The sequence below is a fragment of the Heterodontus francisci genome, chromosome 18 (assembly GCF_036365525.1).
Source record: "Heterodontus francisci isolate sHetFra1 chromosome 18, sHetFra1.hap1, whole genome shotgun sequence".
In the NCBI taxonomy this organism is placed as follows: Eukaryota; Metazoa; Chordata; class Chondrichthyes; order Heterodontiformes; family Heterodontidae; genus Heterodontus; species Heterodontus francisci.
Genome location: NC_090388.1, coordinates 30572143 through 30592870, shown reverse-complemented (window position 1 = coordinate 30592870; position 20728 = coordinate 30572143). Strand labels below are relative to the sequence as shown.

Genomic DNA, 20728 nt, shown 5'->3' with positions numbered 1-20728 from the left:
TATATGCAGGGAATCTGAGCATGCTCCACTGCTCTGACCCCTGCTTCAGGAGACTCTGAGATAAAGTGCTGAAAGTACTATATACAAAATGCAGACCATCAGCAATGGAACCAGGTATACTGAGCTGCTCTTGACATACTCCAGCTGTGAACCAACTGACCTGTGGTCAGCAAGTGAGATTCACAACACAGATTCACACATCAGGCCTATTTTACTGATTTTGTTTTAATTAAGGCAATAGTATTCTTACAAACAAGTTTTGAGTAAAAGATAAGAGAAAATATGTGTCAAGAAATACTTCAAGAAAATAATTTTAAGTTTGATGTACAATACATAGACTTATAACATCCTGCAGCTTTCCTGATTTTCTCTGCTTAGGACAGTATGACCCAAGCTTGAACTTTTCTTTCTCTTGCCATTACATTTCATTGTCAGGCATTCCTGGCAGTCTCCAAATTACATTATGAGGAAACTGCTAATACCTTGCTTTTCCTGCCTGCCCTGTACCATGCTATGCTGCTCTGGAAGAGTACAATGGATTTTCTATGCTACATGGTAGAACTCCCACAGTTTACAAACCCAACCACATCGACTCACTCGGTTACAAACTACATCCTGCGAGAAGAAAGTTTACAAGGATACACTTAACCATTTTAAATAAGTTCAGTGCTTTGTACAGAAGAGCTTTACTTGTGTGTGTTTAAATAACTTGTTACTTTATTACTTTAAATGCACAAAGATGTTTGTCCCTGGAGCATGGGCTTGTGAAGTAATAACCCCATCCATCAGTCCTCTGTAGCCTAGAGTTCAGTCTTGCCAGATGGGGCAGGATCGTTGCCTTCATCAGTTGAGCTCTGGCCCGTGGGTATAAAGGATAATGAGGCAGAGTTTATACAATACCGTTTACCAGTTGGACGGGGCCCATCATCAAAGACATGTCCCAGATGTGCACCGCACTGAAATAAAATAGCAAAAGTAATTGCTTTCTTGTAACAAAAAGGATATTTTAGATTGCTGTTATACTCTACATCATTCATCATAAGGTGGTAAACTGCAGATAACATCTAAATATTCCTTCTGATCTAACCTTTCACCCTTTAATAGCAGCTATTTCTGTACCGTGGTTAAAAAGTATTCTTCCAGCAACCTGATAAAGGGTCGCAGATCCAAAAATATTCACTATGCTTCATTAAATCAACAAAGCGCAATTTGACCAGTTCGAATGATTTCAAGAAAAATTATTATTTTACACCTGTGGATATATACCAACTCTACAGGGATGTTCAAGACAAAGCAACCTTTGAAACAACAGCATATATCTGTCAGTAGACATTGGAAACAATAAAAGTCTCGTTTTTAAAGTTTTCCGCTTTAGCCATTGCTTTTGTACACACATGGAGGCCTGTCAAACCATCACATGCATGCTACACACCGAGATCAGACTGCATGCTGGTGACAGACAATGATGCTGTGTTGTTAAAAAGGAGGGAGCCTGCTTTATGCCACTGTGGTCCTGTCAGTTGTGTGGACCATCAGCTGCTTGCCAGGTTCAATGCTCCTTCTGCTACCAAGAAGACAAAGATCGCACTATTCCCCAATATTCCTTTCCAGCTTTAAAACTCTGGGATTAATTGCAAATATTTATTAGAATTGAAATCAAGAGTTACAATCCTCAGGCAATTTCAGTCAAGTCTACTTATCCAATCCATTTACATTAATTATATATGATGGAAAAATCACTTTTGCATTTTTTATGGAATTTATTGGTGAATATAAACTTGTGGTGTAAACTTAATGACTTTTTAAATTTCACCACTGGTTGAGCATATATTTTGAAAATTCTTTATCAATTTTCTCCATTAATCTCTCCCCTCCTGCCTTGCTGGGGGGCTCAGTTCCACAAGTGACAATACTCTGTCCAATTTGTAACTGCAAACTTTGAAAACAAAGAGTTTTGATGACTATTAAGACATCATGTCCGAGCCCAATCCTGTTCTCACAAGGGTGCTCTGAGCAGGGATCGATGGATAGCTATCAGCAGGGAGATTTTTCCCCTTCCTTATACCAGGGGCATCAATCCAATACTGATTCCCCTCCCACTGCCCTCATTGAGATCAACCAGGAACCCAACCTGGGATTTTCTTATTCTATATGGTTTCACTAGTGTATAAACTCCATGAGTAATCAGGGATCATTTTACCCTTTCTAACTAATGACCCATGTACACTGGAGCAAGCATATTTCCTATAAAATGTGATTTGCAAATCGGCTTCCAGCAAACCTGTGATCAATGCTGTTCTCCTGGAAATCAGTTTAACTGAAACTGGTACAAAATCAGAACTATCCCACATTAACAACGCTCAGAAGCAGTATAAACATGGTACATGAATGACATGAAACTTACATAGCTGCAACTTATCTCAATCCTGTGCATACCATGGGAGAAGTCATCTACCTGTGTTATTGCTTCAGAATCCAGCACATCATAGAAAGATGGCCAACCTGTATGGTAATAAATGAAAGGTTATTAGCTGCTTGATCATACCTGCACAGCCTTAATGGTGGTAAAGGCCTGCATTCCTGAAACAGGGTCTGCTACTGTAGCTTAGTAAAGTCTGTTAACGATAATAATGAGGTTTCATTCCAGAACCAGTTGATAAAAGCACTAAATGGTGCAGTACTTTTTAAAAAGAAATATAGCATATCATAGTAGGTAGATTCCACTGTAATCTTTTGTCCATGTCTCAATCATCACTGCACAATTTTCTTTCCTCCTCTTTGAGAACAATGACTGAGATATACAGCATCTGCCCAAAATGAGCTCCACCCACCTGTCTTGGTATGTGAGGCCCGAACCAAATTTTGATCTGGGCTTCATTTAAACATTGCTGGCTCGTATGCTGTGGAAGGATGGGAAATTGTCAGGTTGGGACTTGCAGGCAGTGACTCGAGCCCTCGAATCAGGCAGCAGCTTTCCACCCCTTTGTACCTGAATTTTGCAAAGCAGGTCCTAAAACTAGCGTAAGACTCCAATTTGCATACATAGGTAGCTTTATGTTGGTTTCACACAGCCTGGCTTCCTATCCATTTACAGACACATCTGAATATTATATGAGGCGGGCCTTGGGGGTCAAGGGGCAGTTGAGGTGTCCCTCCCCTTTGATTTTCAACTGTTGGCTGCCTATTTTTCAGGTGCAAAATGGGTGGCCATCAGTTAAATTTCTCTCCCTTTACATCTTGCTGAGTTCTGGTTCCTCTGGCATCTCGCTCAAGTAGCCATGCTAACTTAGCTTAGACAGTGAGGGACAACAGGCTATTTAACCATCATTGTCAAGCCTAATCCTGTCCTCACCTGACAGCCACATAAATACAGTCTTTCCAGCAGGAGGCAGTGAACAGCAATCAGGGGAGCACCTCTGGCTGATATTTTACCACCCTAGCCAAAATGTACTGAAGCCAGTTGCAGTACCCTAACTGCACCCCGATCAGAGATCTATATCGTCTTTCCTTCAGTGTCGCTGGGTCAAAATCCTTGATCTCCCTCCCCAATAGCACTATGGGTGTACTTTCACCACATGGACTGCGGTTCAAGAAGGCAGCTCATCACCATCTTCTCAAGGGCAATTAGCAATGGGCAATAAATGCTGGCCTTGCCAGTGATGCTCATAAAAAAGATCAAGCCACTCAGCACAAACTGAAAATTGAATCTTGGTTTCCTAGTTTGTGCAGCCCAGGACTTGATTAAGCAATGCAGTTATCTACTAAGCAACTGAAGGAGTTCTGCTGCTGTTTTAACAGGTAATTTGTTTACTATTCCAGAGTAAATCATTGTGGAATGTTCATTGTGGGCATGCCAGTGTACAAGATTACAGTGACTCGTCCTACGAACAAAGTGCATTCTGACATATCGTTTTGTAACAATAATTCAGCGCCCAAGTATGTATTTATACTGATCTAACAGGCATATATTAACAGGCTTGTTCCCCATGTCCAGCCTCCTCAGGTGAATGCACAGTGGCCAGAAAGACTGAAATTTTAGTAGCTGTGAAAGGCATTGCCAGCCTCTTGGACACGTGCAGAACAGAGACATATAACGCTCATACTATGTCAAACTCATGTCTACAGCATACTTACTATTCTGAGATAAAAAGAAGCAAAAAATTAAAATTTACAGGAGAAGTGAAGCTAAATTATTCACAGCACCAACATCAAGCATGGAATTAAGTTCAGAAAACACCTCACACTTGCTGGGCATTGATTTCAGAACTCTTGATCTCTTCATGTCATGATGGGGTGGGGTCCTCCAACTGTTGGTCGGAGTACAAACTCTGGGTAACTCAAGTTCTACTGTGGCCGGTTGTAAAATTGGAAGAGGGTTTCACTCCTCAGGTATAATGTACCCAGGCATCAGGTTGGCCATCCAACCTCAGAGTTATATTTCTGCTTTTGTGTTGATACTGCTTCTTCCTGGTCAATATGTAGTACGACGAGAACATCCTCAGAAAATCTTAGAAATTCTATGGGGAAATCGAAATTGAGTGCTTTTTCCAAGTTCAATTTTAGTTGGTAAGTTGAAGCACATAATTGTTAACTGTAATGCTGCAAAGAGAATTAAGTAATTTCTTCCATGCTTCAATGATTAAGAGGAATAATAAAAATGATGATAGAATAAACAATGTTTTAGTAAAGAGGTTGGCTCTATACTGCCCAGGTAGAAAATTTGTTTAAAAACATTAATCATTCTTGAAAAAAAAAATTTTTTTTTTTAAAAAAGAAAAGGATTTTAAAAAAGTACTCAATTTTGCATCTTGAAATTGTCATCTTTGACTAAATATGTCCATTCTGGATCATCTTCATTCCGCACAGTGGTGGAGACACTTTTCTTTACATGTTAAATATCACATTTTGGAAAGCATTAAAATTGTAAGATTAATGCACAGCAGAAACTGCAGGCATTGAAGTCATGTGTTCTGGGTAGTAATCTGTTCAACTGATGACACCATCCAGTGCAGCAGTTCAATTGACAGAAGGAAAGTTCAACAAATATGATTTCTATTCAGGATTTTAGATGCAGTAAGAATCATAGAATGATACAACATAGGAGTCCATTCAGCCCATCCAGTTATTTGCACTCCTCTGCTCTTTCCCCTTGGCCCTGTAAATGTTTCCCCTTCAAGTATTTTCCAAATTCCTTTTTAAAAGTTATTACTGAATCCACTTCCACCACCCTTTCAGGCAGTGCATTCCAGATCATAACAATTCACTGTGTAAAAATGTTTTTCATGTTGCCTCTTATTCTTTTGCAAATTCCTTAAATCTGCATCCTCTAGTTACAGACCCTCCTGCTAGTGAAACAATTTCTCCCTATGTACTCTATCTAGCGATTTTGAACATCTCTAACAAAACTCCCCGTAACCTTCCCTGATCTAAGGAGAACAATCCCAGTCTCTAGTCTCTCCATGTAACTGAAATCCTTCAACCCTGGTACCATTCTAGTAAATCTACTCTGCATCCTCTCTAAGGCCTTGATATTCTTCCCTAAAGTGTGGTGCCCAGAATTGGCCATAATACTCTAACCATTACTTCCATTTAAAAAAAATACATTTGCCATCATAACTATTGCTTAAAAGATGAAATGTGAAAATAATTAAACATTCCCTTTTAAATACTTATATCCAAAATCATTTTCGTAATAAAGCATTGCAATGCAACACAACCAGCTTACTATTTTCAGTCATTAGATGGTAGAATACTATCAAGTCCTGCAAAAGGATGATTGGTCATGGTGACATTACAATAAAAAGAAACCAAGACCAATAGTATTTGTTATGAAGAACAGAAACATCTTCATTCACTGCACGCCTTGTACATTATTCACTTAAAAGGTTAGAAAGAAAAAATCCTGACTTTATTAAACAGTAAACGGGTTAGGACATGAACACTGATCTCAGGTGGGAGCAGACTGGAGGAGAGATTATTTTAACTCTTACCCTGCTGAATAAACAGGAATTCCATACGTTTAGCAAAATTCTTGAAGGCTTAAAACTATTGACATTTATGTCTGCAATTGAAACATTTTTTTTATTTCAAAAAATTAAAATGCATTTAAATTTTCAATAGTGAGTTTGCCTTGTTTAAAAAGCTAAGCTGCAAATAGCACACTGCCTCAATCCTTTTTTGCCTTGCTGCTTCTGAAACTCTTCAGGTAGCAATTTTTTGGCTTTCCTTCGTCTACTTATTATTTACTTTTTTTCCATATCATTAACAATCCTTATGAATATTCATAACACAACTTTGGTCAGTTAATAATCATAGCTGTGTCTTTTACAATCCTCTAACACCATAATTTTTCTTTCAACTTCCATTACCACTGTGCACCACAACGAGATCGAAATCAGCCATAAGCATTTTCTCCCTTCAAAAGACCTAGCTTAGTAATTGCCAATAAAGTTGCTGCTCTCCAACAACAAAAGCAGCTGTAATGATTGTGGTTCACCAAAACAGCCTCTTGACCTTTTAGCTTCTCGTTATTTTATTTAGGACTCATTCAAACTCTGTATACCAACATAATGGAAACATGTAGTAATATTCAGTAAAGGCGTCAGAACTGGTTCTTTATAGGAAATCATCAATGAAATGGCTAATGCAATATCTATAATTAGTTTACCAATTACCTTTGTCAAGTGTTAAGAAGCATTTTGACATTATGATAAAATCTAAATTATAACCACTTATGTACTCAGTACAGCCCATTGAATATAGGATAATAGATAGCTGACTGACTTACAAAGCTGCACTTCAAATGGAGTCAATCAGTTTACCTCAAATGTTTATGAATGTCAGTAGAAGTTCAGGTTGAATTAGTCTTACTATATTTCTTGCCAGTGATTTGTTTTGTATATTATGTTACAAATAATTTAATGACATCTGCTTTTCTTAGCATTATGTAGGATACTGGGGTGTTGCACCTATTACTACCAGTTACATACAGACTAATTAGTGATTTATTGTAGTATTTCTGGTTATGCGGGGAATTGGAATGTTAGCAATATCAATGTAATTTCAGTGAGTTACTATTAATTACTGATGGAATAAAAATTTCTTGCCCCAGTTTCCCTCCTGCAAATTGCTCCCACGCCTTCGATTTCCCCTCTTCTCCACCCTCAGTTTCCTTTCCTCACCTGCTTGTGGGTGGCCTACTGGTTCTCAGAACTTATTGCACAACAGTTGCTGGCATGAAACTGTGAACAAAGATACTCAGCTGCGATTGCAGATGTCACGTGATTATAATATTAAGTGATCAGAATGAGACATGGTCAAACCTACACGAATGCCTCCTACTAGAGTTGGAAACCCTATTGACTGCTGGCAAAGGGCTCCACAGGAACCCACATTTGCAATCACAGTGGTCTTGCTGGAGGAGAAGAATGAGAAGCAGTAGGAAGGGGCACACAGAACTGCACCAGTAGGGAGAGCGGCCAGACGGAGCAGAGATGCAGGAATCCTTGCTCTCCCAGAGTTTTCAGATCCAGTTCCTGCAGTTCACAGAGAAGCACTGCATAGGAGATTGTGCTCATTCAGACAGGCTGTGACCTTACCTTCTGCAGCAAGACCTGGAATCAACAGATAGAGTTAGCAAGCCTCATCTGTAGCAATCAAAATCACCACTGCCCTAAACTTCTGCCTCTAGCCCCTTCCAGCCTGCAACAGGTGGCATCAATAACATCAGTCAGCCTACGGTCCATGCTTGCATTAGGCAGGTAACTGATGCCATATTTGCCAGAGCAAACATATACATTGCTTATTCCATGGACAACCAGAAATTACAGGCTTTCCCCAAGTCCAGGACATCACTCACTATGCTCACATCATCCTGCACATTCCCTCAGAAGATCCTGATGTATACACGAATATCAAGCACTTTCACTCTTTGAATGCCACAAACTATTTTGGTAGTGATGACTAGCAGTACTTCATGCAGGTCTGTGCCCACCATCCTGCCAGCTGTCATGACACCTTCATATTGCAATAATCTTCCATCTCCCCAAATCTCCCTGCACATCAAGTCAGAGGCTGGCTACTTTGAGATATTGCAACATAGGAACATCAATAGACAAGTCAGTTTCTTCAGCTTGGTCTGCCATTCTATTAGATCATGGCTGAACGGTGCCTCAACTCCACTGACCCGCCTTCTCTCCACATCCCTTGGCTAACAAAAATCTTTTGATCTCTGCTTTCAAAGTTTTAATTAACTCAGCAGCCCCAGCCTTTTGGGGAAAGAGAGTTTCAGGTTTTCACTATCCTGTGTGTGAAAAAATGCTTCCTGATTTCACTCTTAACTGAGCTAGCTCTAATTTTAGGATGATGTCCTTGTTCCAATTCCCCCACCAAAAGAAATAGTTTCTCTATTCCTACCACATCGAATCACTTCATCATTTAAACATCTTGATTAATCAGCCTTGAACCTTCTAATCTCAAGGGAATACGATCCACATTTATGCAACCGGTCCTCATAGTTTAAGTCCTGGTATAATTCAACAACAACAACTTGCATTTGTTTAGCACCTTTAATGTAGCAAGACATCACAAAATTCTTATAAAAGGTCCCAAGCTGCTTTGGATGATGTTCTGTAACCCACCCTCTCCCCCATCCCCGGGCCAATAATTCTTTCCTGTGATGCAGTGCCCAAAACTGAACATGTACTCTGGATGGAGTCTGTCGAACGTTTTATATAACTGAAGCATCATTTACTCACTTCTATATTCCACCCCTCTTGAATAAAACAAATATTCCATCAACCCTTTGATTACATTTTGGACCTGTACACTAGCTTGTCGTCATTTATGTACATAACACCTAAATCCCTTTGCTCCTACCACAGTGCTCATTGTTAAGAAAGTATTTCAATTTGACTTTTGGGGATCCAAAGAGAATGACCTCACATTTCCCCACATTAAACTCCATTTGCCATAGTTTTGCCCATTTACTTAATCTGCCTATATCCCTTTGTAACTTCCTGTTCCCAAGTACACAACTTAACTGTGTCCACCTTAGATGTCATCTACAAACTTTGATATACAACTCTCTGTTCCTTCATATATATCACTGACTTTGAAGAAGAAAAACTGAGGCCCGAGCAAAGGTCCTTGGGGAATACCATTTGTCACATGCTGCCAATCAAAGAATGTTCCCCATTCCCCTACTGTCCGTCTCTTAACCCGTTTAAGTGTTTCAGGCTGCTTCTATATAGCAGTAATATCACCTGAACTGCAACATCGCTGTCCACCCCTTTGGGTAAGCTGCCTATTGATCGCACAAATAGCGTCAGCAGCAAGCCACATTAATATATGACGTCCGACCAAGAAATTTGTTTGAGCCTCCCGCTGACATAATCAGGTGGGCACGGTGGCTAGCCCACCCACTGTCAACCCGATGTATGTGCAATGTGAAAACGGCCCCCAGATTTATAAACAATCTGAAATAAACAAAATAAGAGAAACAAACTGTGACCAATTCTGTTTCAAAATCTAGAATTGGGACTTTTTTTTCCTTTTACATTTATACCTGCTATCCATGCAGAAAACCATAGTCTAGATTAATAAAACCTTGCTACAGCTGATAATTGCATAAAACAGTCTTTTTTTTCTTAGAAGCAGGCAGTCTCCCTTTTAATTCAATGTAGAACATTATTTATTCAATGCACCAGACATAATGGTCACTTTAAGGTTACAGGAAGCAAGTCTGCAAAATATTTCCTCTGAAACATCCCCTGTCAAACCTCTAAGGTCTACCACAGCATAGCTGTACCACATCAATAAATATGACAGCCTTAATGTTTTCAAAGTTTATTCAAATGCAGTTCTATTAAATGGTTTCTGAGTTCCTATATTCTTTATCTTTGCCTATCTTTATTGCACTGCTGTTGCCAAGTTCACAAAGCGCTGGTATGGTTTCCTTAGTAATTTATATACACTGCAGTAATAGCTGCAAAACACATTGCTCGGTTAATTCACAGCAATGTTTTATTTCAGGAAACCTGGGCACTCACTGTCAGCTGAACTTATACAAAGCAAGTTCACTTGTGAAACATACTTAGCATTGCAAAAGAAACAGTAGGCAATGAGTTTTTTCTTTTGTTTTTTTCTTGACACATACTGGCCCCCATTTTAACCATCCTAACCAATAAGAATGGACTGTGGTGGGGGTTAAAATCAGGGCAGGATCCATGCTGCACATGTGCCCCACACTATTTTGACTGGCGCATTTAGGGCAACAGGTGAGGGCATCATTGACATTCACATGTTGGGGTCTGTTGATATATCGTAGACCTCAATGACATTTTCACCTGGAGTAGCATATTCATCACCCAGTGCTGGCATCACCAAGACACAGAAGGCCAAGAAATGGGCCAAAACAGTAAGAAGATGTTACTATTTAAAGGTTTACTTGTTGGCCAGGAGTAGCACAAGTGCTCCACAAGGAACCCGGGGGTCTCCCTTCCCACTCCCATCACTTTGCAGGCTATCGGAGACCAATCCTGTGGGTCACCAACAGCAGCCTCTTGCCACACTCGACCCACTGGGTCCATGTCATTCAGATGGACTTGAAGTATGTTAATGAGGCCTGGCCTCATGCTGACAAGTCGGACAAATCCGACACTCACTCTGCCAGCTCCATGCTACTGTATCATGGAACCACAACTCCTCATACAATTGTCTGGTACAGTCCTGCAAGGTAAATACGGCATATGTGTTTGTGTTTTTATTTAAAATCTTTTACAATCATTTTGCTCATTTGCTGCAATTACACAATTTTCCTCAAGCTTCAAGAGAGCTTGCTAAGAAAGTCAAGGATCCTATGAGCATTAAAAAGCATCAAGAGTTACTGTCAGAATTTGTTTCTAAAGCCCTGTTTCCACTACAGTATCTTTTACTAAAATTCACAGAGACTAACTTCTCAATGGCTTGGAATATAAATGCACCAACCAGTTATTGAAGTCACAGAGCATGAAAAACCCATGTTTGGTCTCTAGTTTATGCTAAGTTAGTTGATCACCGCCAGGGGGTAGTAAAGGTAATATAACTGGCCTCAGTGCACTGGAGGTTGTTTGGTGGGGGGGGGGGCGAGGTGGTGGGGAGAGGGAAAAAATCAGTGAGTGCTACCCACTGACTGCTATTAGAATCTGTATGTTGGTGACTGTCAGGACTTGACTCAATTGTGATGCCCACTGCAGTGGAACAGGCTACCAAAGCTCACTGTCTAGACTCACATGCGGTGAGTAGTCTTCTGACTCAGGTACTCAAGGTTTGCTGACATCCAAGAGCTGTGCCTTAAGAATGGTCGGCACCTTCAAGAGAGGATGACAAAAAACTCAGAAAGGAAAAATTCAAAGCGTTTATGCAGCAGCATTATCCCTTTAGAAAGTGCTGAAACAGATCCACTCTTGGAGGACAAATTCAACCCTACAAGCCTGGCAGAAACTTGGCAGGTAGACGGTTAAAACTGCCCAGGTTATTTACTGGCAAGGAGCCACCAGGAGCTGATGGGCTGGGATTTTAATCTGCTCAACTGAGCAGGTGGCAAGGACGCCCATGCAGAGCTGGCAGGGTCCTTTTTTAAAAAACATATACGGGTCAGATCTTGATCATTAAAATTAGAGCCTACATTAAATTTTATGAGAGGCCACACACCCCACCCTCCAGGGAAGCTGTAAGTTCCAATTCCTTTATTTGAATCCTTTACAATACCAAGTCAAGATGAGTACTACCTCTTATATAATAAAAGCAAAATACTGCGGATGCTGGAAATCTGAAATAAAAACAAGAAATGCTGGAACCACTCAGCAGGTCCGGCAGCATCTGTGAAAAGATGTACGGAATCATAAGATCATGGGTTTTTCCATTTATATTTGGTCAATTTAAGTGTCCTATTAAATAATATTACTATTCACACAAACCGTTCCAATCACTCTGTAGAGCAGTTTGTTCTTCTTATGCTGGCCTGTTGTCAGTAGCACACCCTTTTCAGCAGAATTAACTTTCTTTACTTCCCAGATGTCTCGGACATAGAGGCTACACTACTAATTTTTTGTCCACACAGTTTTTTTTGAGCACTCTATATGCCTGAATGTTATATTCATTTCTACTGCCATTATTTATCCATGTTTCTGATATAGTTCTCTACTGCCACAACAGTATCCAGTTCAAGTATCTTATTCCTAATGTTTCCAGCAATTATGTATATAAATGTTAATACAAACTTATGAGAGGTTTTTATTTCAGATTTCCAGCATCCGCAGTATTTTGCTTTTATATTAATACAAACTTACTTCCCTTCAAGTCTCTCAGGATCTGCTTATTCCTGATCTCCAGATCATGTACGCCTCTCTAGGTTTCTATGTCCTTTCCCACATGTTGACGACCATCTCCTCCATGATGACTCATCCCGAATCCTTTTTCCATGCTGTCCACCCCCTGCCTATCTAGTTGAAATGATTCCAGATAGCTGCCTCAATATTCTTTACAAGTCTCCTATTCCTATGCAGTTTAGGTGCAGCCTGTCTCTCCTGTAACAGTCCTTTTTGCTCCTAAAATATTTCCTAATATTTATAAAAGGTCATATTTCTGCTTTCACACCATGCTGCCAGCCATTCGTTAACAGCCTTAATGTTCTTGATGAATACAGTCCTATCCAAACATCAGGAGTATCCCGGAGAGCAGTGTGTTACATCCCTACTTTCAAGGTTTGAGACAATTCTTGTGTATGTACCTTTTAAGGCATTTGTAGGATTTCTCTCAATGTCATGGATTACCACCACTAAATACTACGTAGGATATAGTTTCAGTGAATTACTTTCACAGAAATTCACTGGATTTTACATCGCAAAACATCTCTACTGACAATATGTGCGATTTTTCAGATCAGCTCAACATCATGTTAAGATGAAGAGAAAATGGAATATGTCATCAATATGCTGAAGTCAAATCCCAGGAAACATAGTTAGCTCATATCTTATTAGGTTAGGTCAGCCTCTAACAAAATGACTATCATCTCTGCACTGTGATAGAGGCTATTTCTACCTTTTAATTCCACCAGGCTGGAGGTAACAAGTAAAACTAGCAATCATAAAAACTCACTTGAGGAAAGCTACACTGTTTGAGAAAGTCAAGACTTTGCTAAGCAACAAATAGAACAGGGTTTTAGCTCAAAGGTGATTTTCCTTTTTAAAATTACATTTTGTAACATTGAGCTAAATTTATTTTTCCCAGTGGAAATATAAATTAACAGTAAATCAGGAAACTAATTTGGGATTGATCTGTTGCAGGCTGTAGGGTAACAGCCAGTCAGAAGATATGTCACAAAATTCAAACTGGGATTAAATCTTTGTCCAAGCAGTGCCAGCATTTCACACCTTTACCAGTGGTAATTAATTGCCATCTCCAAGGAGTGGGGGACAGCCAGAGTGAACTGAACCTGAATTGGCAAAGTAAGATTGATTGCTTACAGGTTGAATTGAGTCGACAGCAGTGCGTGTGCCTATTCACTCGGAAAATTTTAGCCCAAATGTCTCCGATGTTTAATTTATTATCTATTGCATTTGAGAGCAAAAGTACTGCGGGGGTAAAATTGGTCTTTCCCCAAGGTGCAAAACGGTGATAACTAATTGGCAATCTGTTTTACACAGTGCCAGATATTCCTTTCCATGGACTTCGAATGTGGTGTAAAACGGATTGCCGATTCACTACCACTCGTTTTAGGCTACTGGCAAAGACCAAAATCACCTGAATATATTTCTATTTCTATCTCTTTTCCTATTCTTCTCCTTCACTCAAATTATTGTTTAATGTTCTTCACTTACACGGTTAGTTTTGAGTCTGTAGCTTAATTGGGAAACTGGGTGTGACTGGGATTTGGTACAGGTCAGCTTGCCAACACTAACTACCTAGCCTCACATATGAAGCCCCATTCTTGATTGTGGTACCACAGCGACTAGCACTCCAGGAACTGACTCTGATCTTTCTCCACATCATTATGCACATGCAGTTACCTTTGCCAACAAGATTTATTGTATTGCGATAGGGAACAGGAAACCTGGGCAATGTGCCCCTTGCTAGCATGGGCACCAACTTAGCTCAAATCAGAAATTAAACCTGGGAGTTCAGGTATAAGCTTTCAGCATGTGGTTCCATGGGCACTGGTTCTCTTCCAGTAACTAGTCCAAATGGGCTTAATTTATTTGCGAGCTTTGACTGTGTCACAGGGATAATCATCTATGGTGTGGGGAGGGGTGGGAAGGGTATGTAGTGGGCATTCCATAGTTGATCCCAATTCTGTCCTCATGCAGCACTGATGTAAATGCATTGTAGTAGGGTCACTGGATAACAATTCATCGTGGGAATCTCACCTTATTTTTCCTTCCCTAATTCAAGTGCTCTGGTTGAGGTCAACTAACTCAGCACAGAGCTTGGAATTGAATCTGGGCTACTTGAATCACCATTGGCAGAGCCAACAAATTTTTGACTATCTTAAAACTATTGCAATCCATCGACAATCCTTAATAATACAAACAGAGGAAAAGTTTAATTCCTTGATTTTATCTACAAAGGTGAAAACTAGTCAATAATTCACTGGAATCCTGTCTTGGATTTCAGCACCACAACCACAATCAAAACAATCAATAAATCATTCAACACAGTGACAATGGATGGCACAAAAGCAGAGTGATTTAAAAAGCACATGCTGGTTTATCAAACTCCAAACATACGGGTAAATGGTAATTCTTATCAAAGTGAAATATACCACATTGCACTCTCCCATTCTCTTGTAAGTGCTTTTCAGTGAGCTTTACAAAATGTTGCAGTACACTAAAGGAATAATTTAAAGCAACCAGCCAGCCTTCATACAAGTTGTCACTGTTTTAATACACATTACGTAACACTTAATGAACAAAATAACTTAATAAAATTTAAAGTCTTTACCATCTGCCAAGGTTCAATTTGAACCATGATCACAGAATGTCTGGCATTTCACTGTATTCCAAATTTCACCCCCAAAAAGATATCCAATAGCATTTTCTTATTAATTGCTAAATGATCCAATATACTCGTAACTCTATCTTCCTTCCCTCTTCTCTGGGTGAGTGATGAAAACCTGATGGGTTAGGCCTTCAAGCAAATCACCACTGAACAGAAAGAATCAAAGAAAGAAACATAAACATATATAGATGTAGACAAATGTCACTTAATCTACAGATGTTGTACACATTGTCCATACAGAGAACTGTAATGATGAAAAGAAAGTAGGAAATATTTTTTTAAAGTTGCTGCATTTTTCAAAAGGGATCAATTTTCTTGAAAAGCAGGAGTCAATAAGTGACCCAGCTACCCAGGTATTACGTGCAGACCACAAGAACATGGTCATTTAGAAGTAACTGCTTCAAGGAATCCAGCTAAAACTACAAAGACATGAAATTCCAGTCAGACACAGGAAATTCTCCAGGGAATAATGGAATTCTATGACTCAGAAGATGAAAATCCCCATGAATACTTACTAAATTAATGTAATGAAGTATTGTCACCAGGAAAGTAGTTGGGTGAATTTGTGCTCTGTGCAGCAGGGCTTAAACAAAACAGGAAATTGGACAAATCCGAGCCACATTACATTTTTAGCTGTCTGGGTGCAATTCTAAGGCTAGCTGTTGTTATGTGGAGCTGTAGAAAAACTTTTCTCCAGTGTGCATTGGGTACATTTTTGCAACAAGTGCGCAATAATACTGCTAAAGTACAATACACACACTTGCAAAACTAACACCGAGAATCTTGCAAACTGCTACATCAAACTAATGTATTTTTAGGACAAGCTACCTACAAATAGAAAGCCATTACTCCAGCTAAAATAAAACTCAAAAGTTTGAGGTAAATGTGGCGGAGCTGATGTTATTTTTTGACGTTGCAATTATTCACTGCGAGTTGTGAAATCAAAACCAAGTACATGAGGAGTAAAACAAATAACTAATTCCATACGCTGCTAGAAAAATAAACACATAGAGCTGGGTTATTTTTGTGTAAAGTCAGATGTAAGTGACCAAACAGAACTTAACAAAGCCTGCTGGGTGATCAATGTATATGCTAGTTTATGAGATACAAAACAGGGCACACAAAAAAAAACATAGTTCTAACAACACTGTGATTAGTCTACTGCAAGTTTTCAAGCTCACTACACATCATTTGTATCCTCCTATTTTAGTGCAATTGTGAACTCCACTTAAAATAGTAAATATTTATGTTAAAAATACAAGAGAATGTGTGATGTAACCGAACTGTCAAAAGTACTGTGACCAGCAGCAGCTGGGAGGAAAGTGTTCAGTCTACTCTGCAATTATGCAGAGCTCAAGGATTACACTTGCTACAATCAATAACTAAAGCTTAACTTTTGTGTTTGGAAGATAAACAGATAGATTAATCATAATGTTTTAGCTATCTAAAACAGAAATCAAAAGATACAGAACCAAACTGAACTGTTCCCTTTTGCTCGGCATCTTTTATGCCCTTAATCCACTACAGTTCTCATCAACATAAAAGGTTGATAGCACCAGTCTTGCTTCCTAAATGGTGTTCTGCTTACCTATGTGCCTAGTTTCAAAAGTACACAGTGACAGACATTAATCTTCATAACTCAGTTTGAATGCTGGTATTTAACATGGGTCTATACAAGACAGTAAACCATCACCTGCCTTCAAGCCAAACCTATTCCTTTCACAGCATAATAATTCTATGTCTGTACTTCATCTATGCTAAATGCTACTGTGCCAATTGACCACAACTATCATATGTTAAAGCCCTTTCTCTTGTAAAATAACTTCAAGCTGCAGAATTCCCTTTGATTTTAGTCTTCAAGGGCTGCAATTGAAACCATAATCACTACAGTTTTAACTGTTATGCACTTGCAACTGTGTGATGGTGGTGAGGAATGCAAAAGTTTTTCAATTTTCATTTTTGTTGATTTGAAAATGATTAAAGAGACCAAGGAACCATTTGCTCCAGCTGTTTATAAGGATAAATGACAAACTGACCTAAGTAAAGGCTGTGCAATGATCTCACAAACTGGCCTCTGCACTGAAATAGCTATAAGATCATTTTATAGAAAGCAAACTGTAAAAAAAGGTCACATTTAAATTTTCTCTAATTACATCGAAATTGTTTCCCATAATGTTTTAAAAATCTGAAATATTTTACAATAACTAACAGAACTTCTGTGTTGTTAAAGTGAATTAGAGTTTTGATAAGAACTTGGTGTTATACAGAGTAGACAGGGACTCTGATTTATCAGGATTAGGGGAGCAGCCTTAGGATCAGGAATCATTGGGAAGGAGACATGAGGTCTGATGCTATCTTGGAGGCTTTGTGCTTGCAGTGTACAGGAGAAAGGACATCCTCTTCCACCCCAGGGGGCAGAACGTCCATTCAGCATCAACTCACAAGATAGAGAGAAGAAATCACAAAGCAAGTTAATACCAGGAGTTTAAAACTGGCTGCAATGTCAGAAAAAATTAAACGACCTCACTAGAATTGTCAAGGTAAGAATACTACTCTTTTACTCTCTGTTCACACCACCACCAGCTACCACCTCACTACTCACAGGACTCCCCTCCTGCCCTTCATTTCATTCTGCTACAATCATTGCACCACACTTCAATTTACCTCCTACTCCTCATTACTTTTGCAACCCTCACTTACCCACAACTCTCATCTGACACACTGCATAGCAGCAATTCCATAATGGCAGGAACATACTCTAAAGACCTCAAGATTCTCACTTCCCTTTTTTCTTGCAGGAGAAGGCTGTACACAACTCCAGTTAGCAGGCCTGAGGACGAGCTTGCTCACACACCCTATTCCCCCACCCGCCCTCAAAGGAAGTGTGTTTGCCATCATAGACAAGGGGAGAGCCATGGTGATTGGCAATCCTGGAGGAGACATCATGCAGAGTTTCTTCATTCTCCTTTTCACTTCTATCTCACCCTACACACTCAATGACAAGCCGGAGATGCTTTCACCACTACTTCTCACACTCATTCATTTCAGGTGCTGAAAATTTAGAAGCCCCTCTGCCAGACATGGAAGATGAGGCCAGCTTCCTGAAGATGCACCATCACCTGACCTCACACTCGCAAGCATCATCTCAGACACTGGCACTATCTGCACATTGGAGGCTAGGTTACAGGAGATGCATATGCATGGTGAATCATTGGGCATAAGTGCACAGGAACAAGACATAGTTATAGGATGCCACAGGTGCCAGCTCGCCAGAAGGCGAGACCACATACTCATTCTGACTTTGAGGGCCCAAGATAGCTGCTGCTGGGATAGCAGGCACAGACCTACATAATGCGCTACCTGTCTCTCGTCCTACTTTGCTCTGTCCATAGGGAAGGGGATGTAGGTGTCCCTCCTTGTGTAGAGAGCCTTGGTGACCTCCCTGATGCAGCGGTATACTGCAAATTCTACAATGTTGCAAATGCCACCTGCTGCAGCCTGAAAGGAGCTTATGGCATAAACATAAAGGGCCACAATGACCTTGACAGTCACAGGCAGGGCTATCCATGCCCTGGAATGAGACTCGAGTTGTGGCTGCAGCAGGTAACATAGCTCTGTGACAGCCTCCTTGTGTAGCAAAGGCACCTGAGACATTGCTCCTGAGTAAAGCTATGTAGGAGAAGTGCTCCCTTAACACCCATTGTGGATACAGGCTCCTACGCAGTGCCCTCCTCCTTCCTCTTCTGACAGCTGCTTGCTTGTCCTTCAGTCCCAAAGGCAGCTCCACCAAACCACCCATGATTGCAGCCAAAGTGTCTCTGAGGCAGCCAACAACAGTACAACACCAGCAAAATTTTACTCTGCTTCCTGATTTTCCAGAATGATAAAACACACCAAGAAAGGCCCAGAAGTTAACCAGCAGCCTGAAATGACAAACCAGCAACTAACCTGTAAGTACTCCATGGTCCCTTTAAATAGCATTGGTTAGAGGTCCTTCCTGCTGGTTTGTGCCACATGTTGCTGGGTGAGTTCTGTATGTGGTGAGTAATGCACTGGGGCATTTGCAATGCTGAAAATGGGTCCTGCAAGAAGAGCAGGGCCCTAATTTAAATAAAATATTCTGCTGCTTACATAAGCTGGGCAAGCACTCATGATGCCAACACATTTACCTACACCAATATGGCAGGCAGCACACTTTCAGCTCAGAACAAGCATGCACTTCCTGCCTACCATATTGGAACATTAGGAGGCCATTCAGAGCCCAAAAAACAGGGAGCTGTGCAGCTGAATTTTCAGGCCATTACTGGGTTTTAACTACATTTTACATGGGTACTTGCAGATTCACTTTGAATACAAGTCTGAAACTTCTTGTATTTTAACCACTACAGATCTGAATTCCTTTGTGCCTTCATTATACTGCCCTCCTCAAGGAGGCTACATTTAATAACATCTTTCCCATTTGTTGCTAAACAATTTAGGTCAGGGAAGATCCATAGCTGAAGTCACTGATCTCAATCTGGGAGCGGTATAGGCAAGGGAACAAGGTTCAGTGAGGGTTTCTGCATTCAATCACAATGCAGTCAGAAAATGCAAATATGTGGACATTAGCTGAGGAGAGAACCTGGCTGTGATGCTTCTGCGATTCACTGTCCACACTCAAATGAAAAATATCTGCCTACCCCAAGAATGGGAGAACAGCTGCCAAATACAGAACAAAATCTCAGCACATCACACCTTTCAGGAGAGGAGAGTAGACAACACTATTTACTCTGAACATGTGCTCGGCAGATTATTCCTCTATGATCTGGAGTACCATAACTTCATTCACCATGGAACCAGTGCAATGTTACCCCACTGCCAGACTGTCACCTTGGTTGCATTGTGGCCAAGATTAGATCACCAAAATAGATTGAAATCTGCCGGTTTCATACAACAATTTTTTCCAGTATATTTACACAACTATGCCCATAAATTTGGTCTCAAAATTAAATATCATAACAAGTCCATTAATTTTATAGACAGAAGCATCACCCCTATATGCTAAATGAGACATATTAATCAGCTAGAAACTTGCATTAGATTTTTAATGGAGAAAATCTTACTGTTAACTTAAAAAAAAAACTTGCAACCTAGATGGCCGCTGGAAATTGCATCTGAAACAACTTTGCACATTACAAGGCCAGAAGTCCAACAAGAAACCCAGCCAGAACAATGTTTTGGCTAACTGAGTCGATTACCCAGATCATCCTCATTAGTGGGACGTTCAAAGGCATCTCGAAGCATTCATAAGTGAAGACGTCCCTCCAGGGGAATAAACACTCACAGCACCACCTGAGAGCACTTTTGGGTTTTAGACTTTGGACCTCATTAAAAGCAAAGGGGATTGAGAGAACCACGTGACCATCTGTCCATCTCTGAAAAAACTGGGGGTTGTGTTCCACTCAGACAGGGACAAGTGGTAACTGAATGTGCAGCAGCAAAGCTGTGTGCCTCTCTTTCTTCCTGCCCCACTCCAGAAAACATCAAGTTTGAAAACTGTCGGCGACTGGACCCTCCAAGCTTACAGACTGCTACAGCCAGAGACCAGGGGAAGAGAACCACCTACAGTCTGCCTTCAAGAAAACCCTGAGCAAAGTAGGCCAGCCACAAAGTGCACGATGACCAACCAACGACATCAAGAGTACAACTCCAG

General features: G+C 40.3%; 1 protein-coding gene across 1 annotated transcript in view; it reads right to left on the bottom strand.

Moving 5' to 3' along the window:
• Nucleotides 1–209: 209 nt before the first annotated feature.
• msrb3 (methionine sulfoxide reductase B3) overlaps nt 210–20728 on the bottom strand; it is a 111417-nt gene continuing 90898 nt past the window's right edge. The window contains exons 6-7 of the mRNA XM_068051217.1: nt 2405–2502; nt 210–956 (exon numbers count right to left, since the gene is read on the bottom strand). Coding sequence (XP_067907318.1) covers nt 801–956; nt 2405–2502 — 254 coding nt within the window. The 3' untranslated portion in view covers nt 210–800. The remainder of the gene's footprint in view (nt 957–2404; nt 2503–20728) is intronic.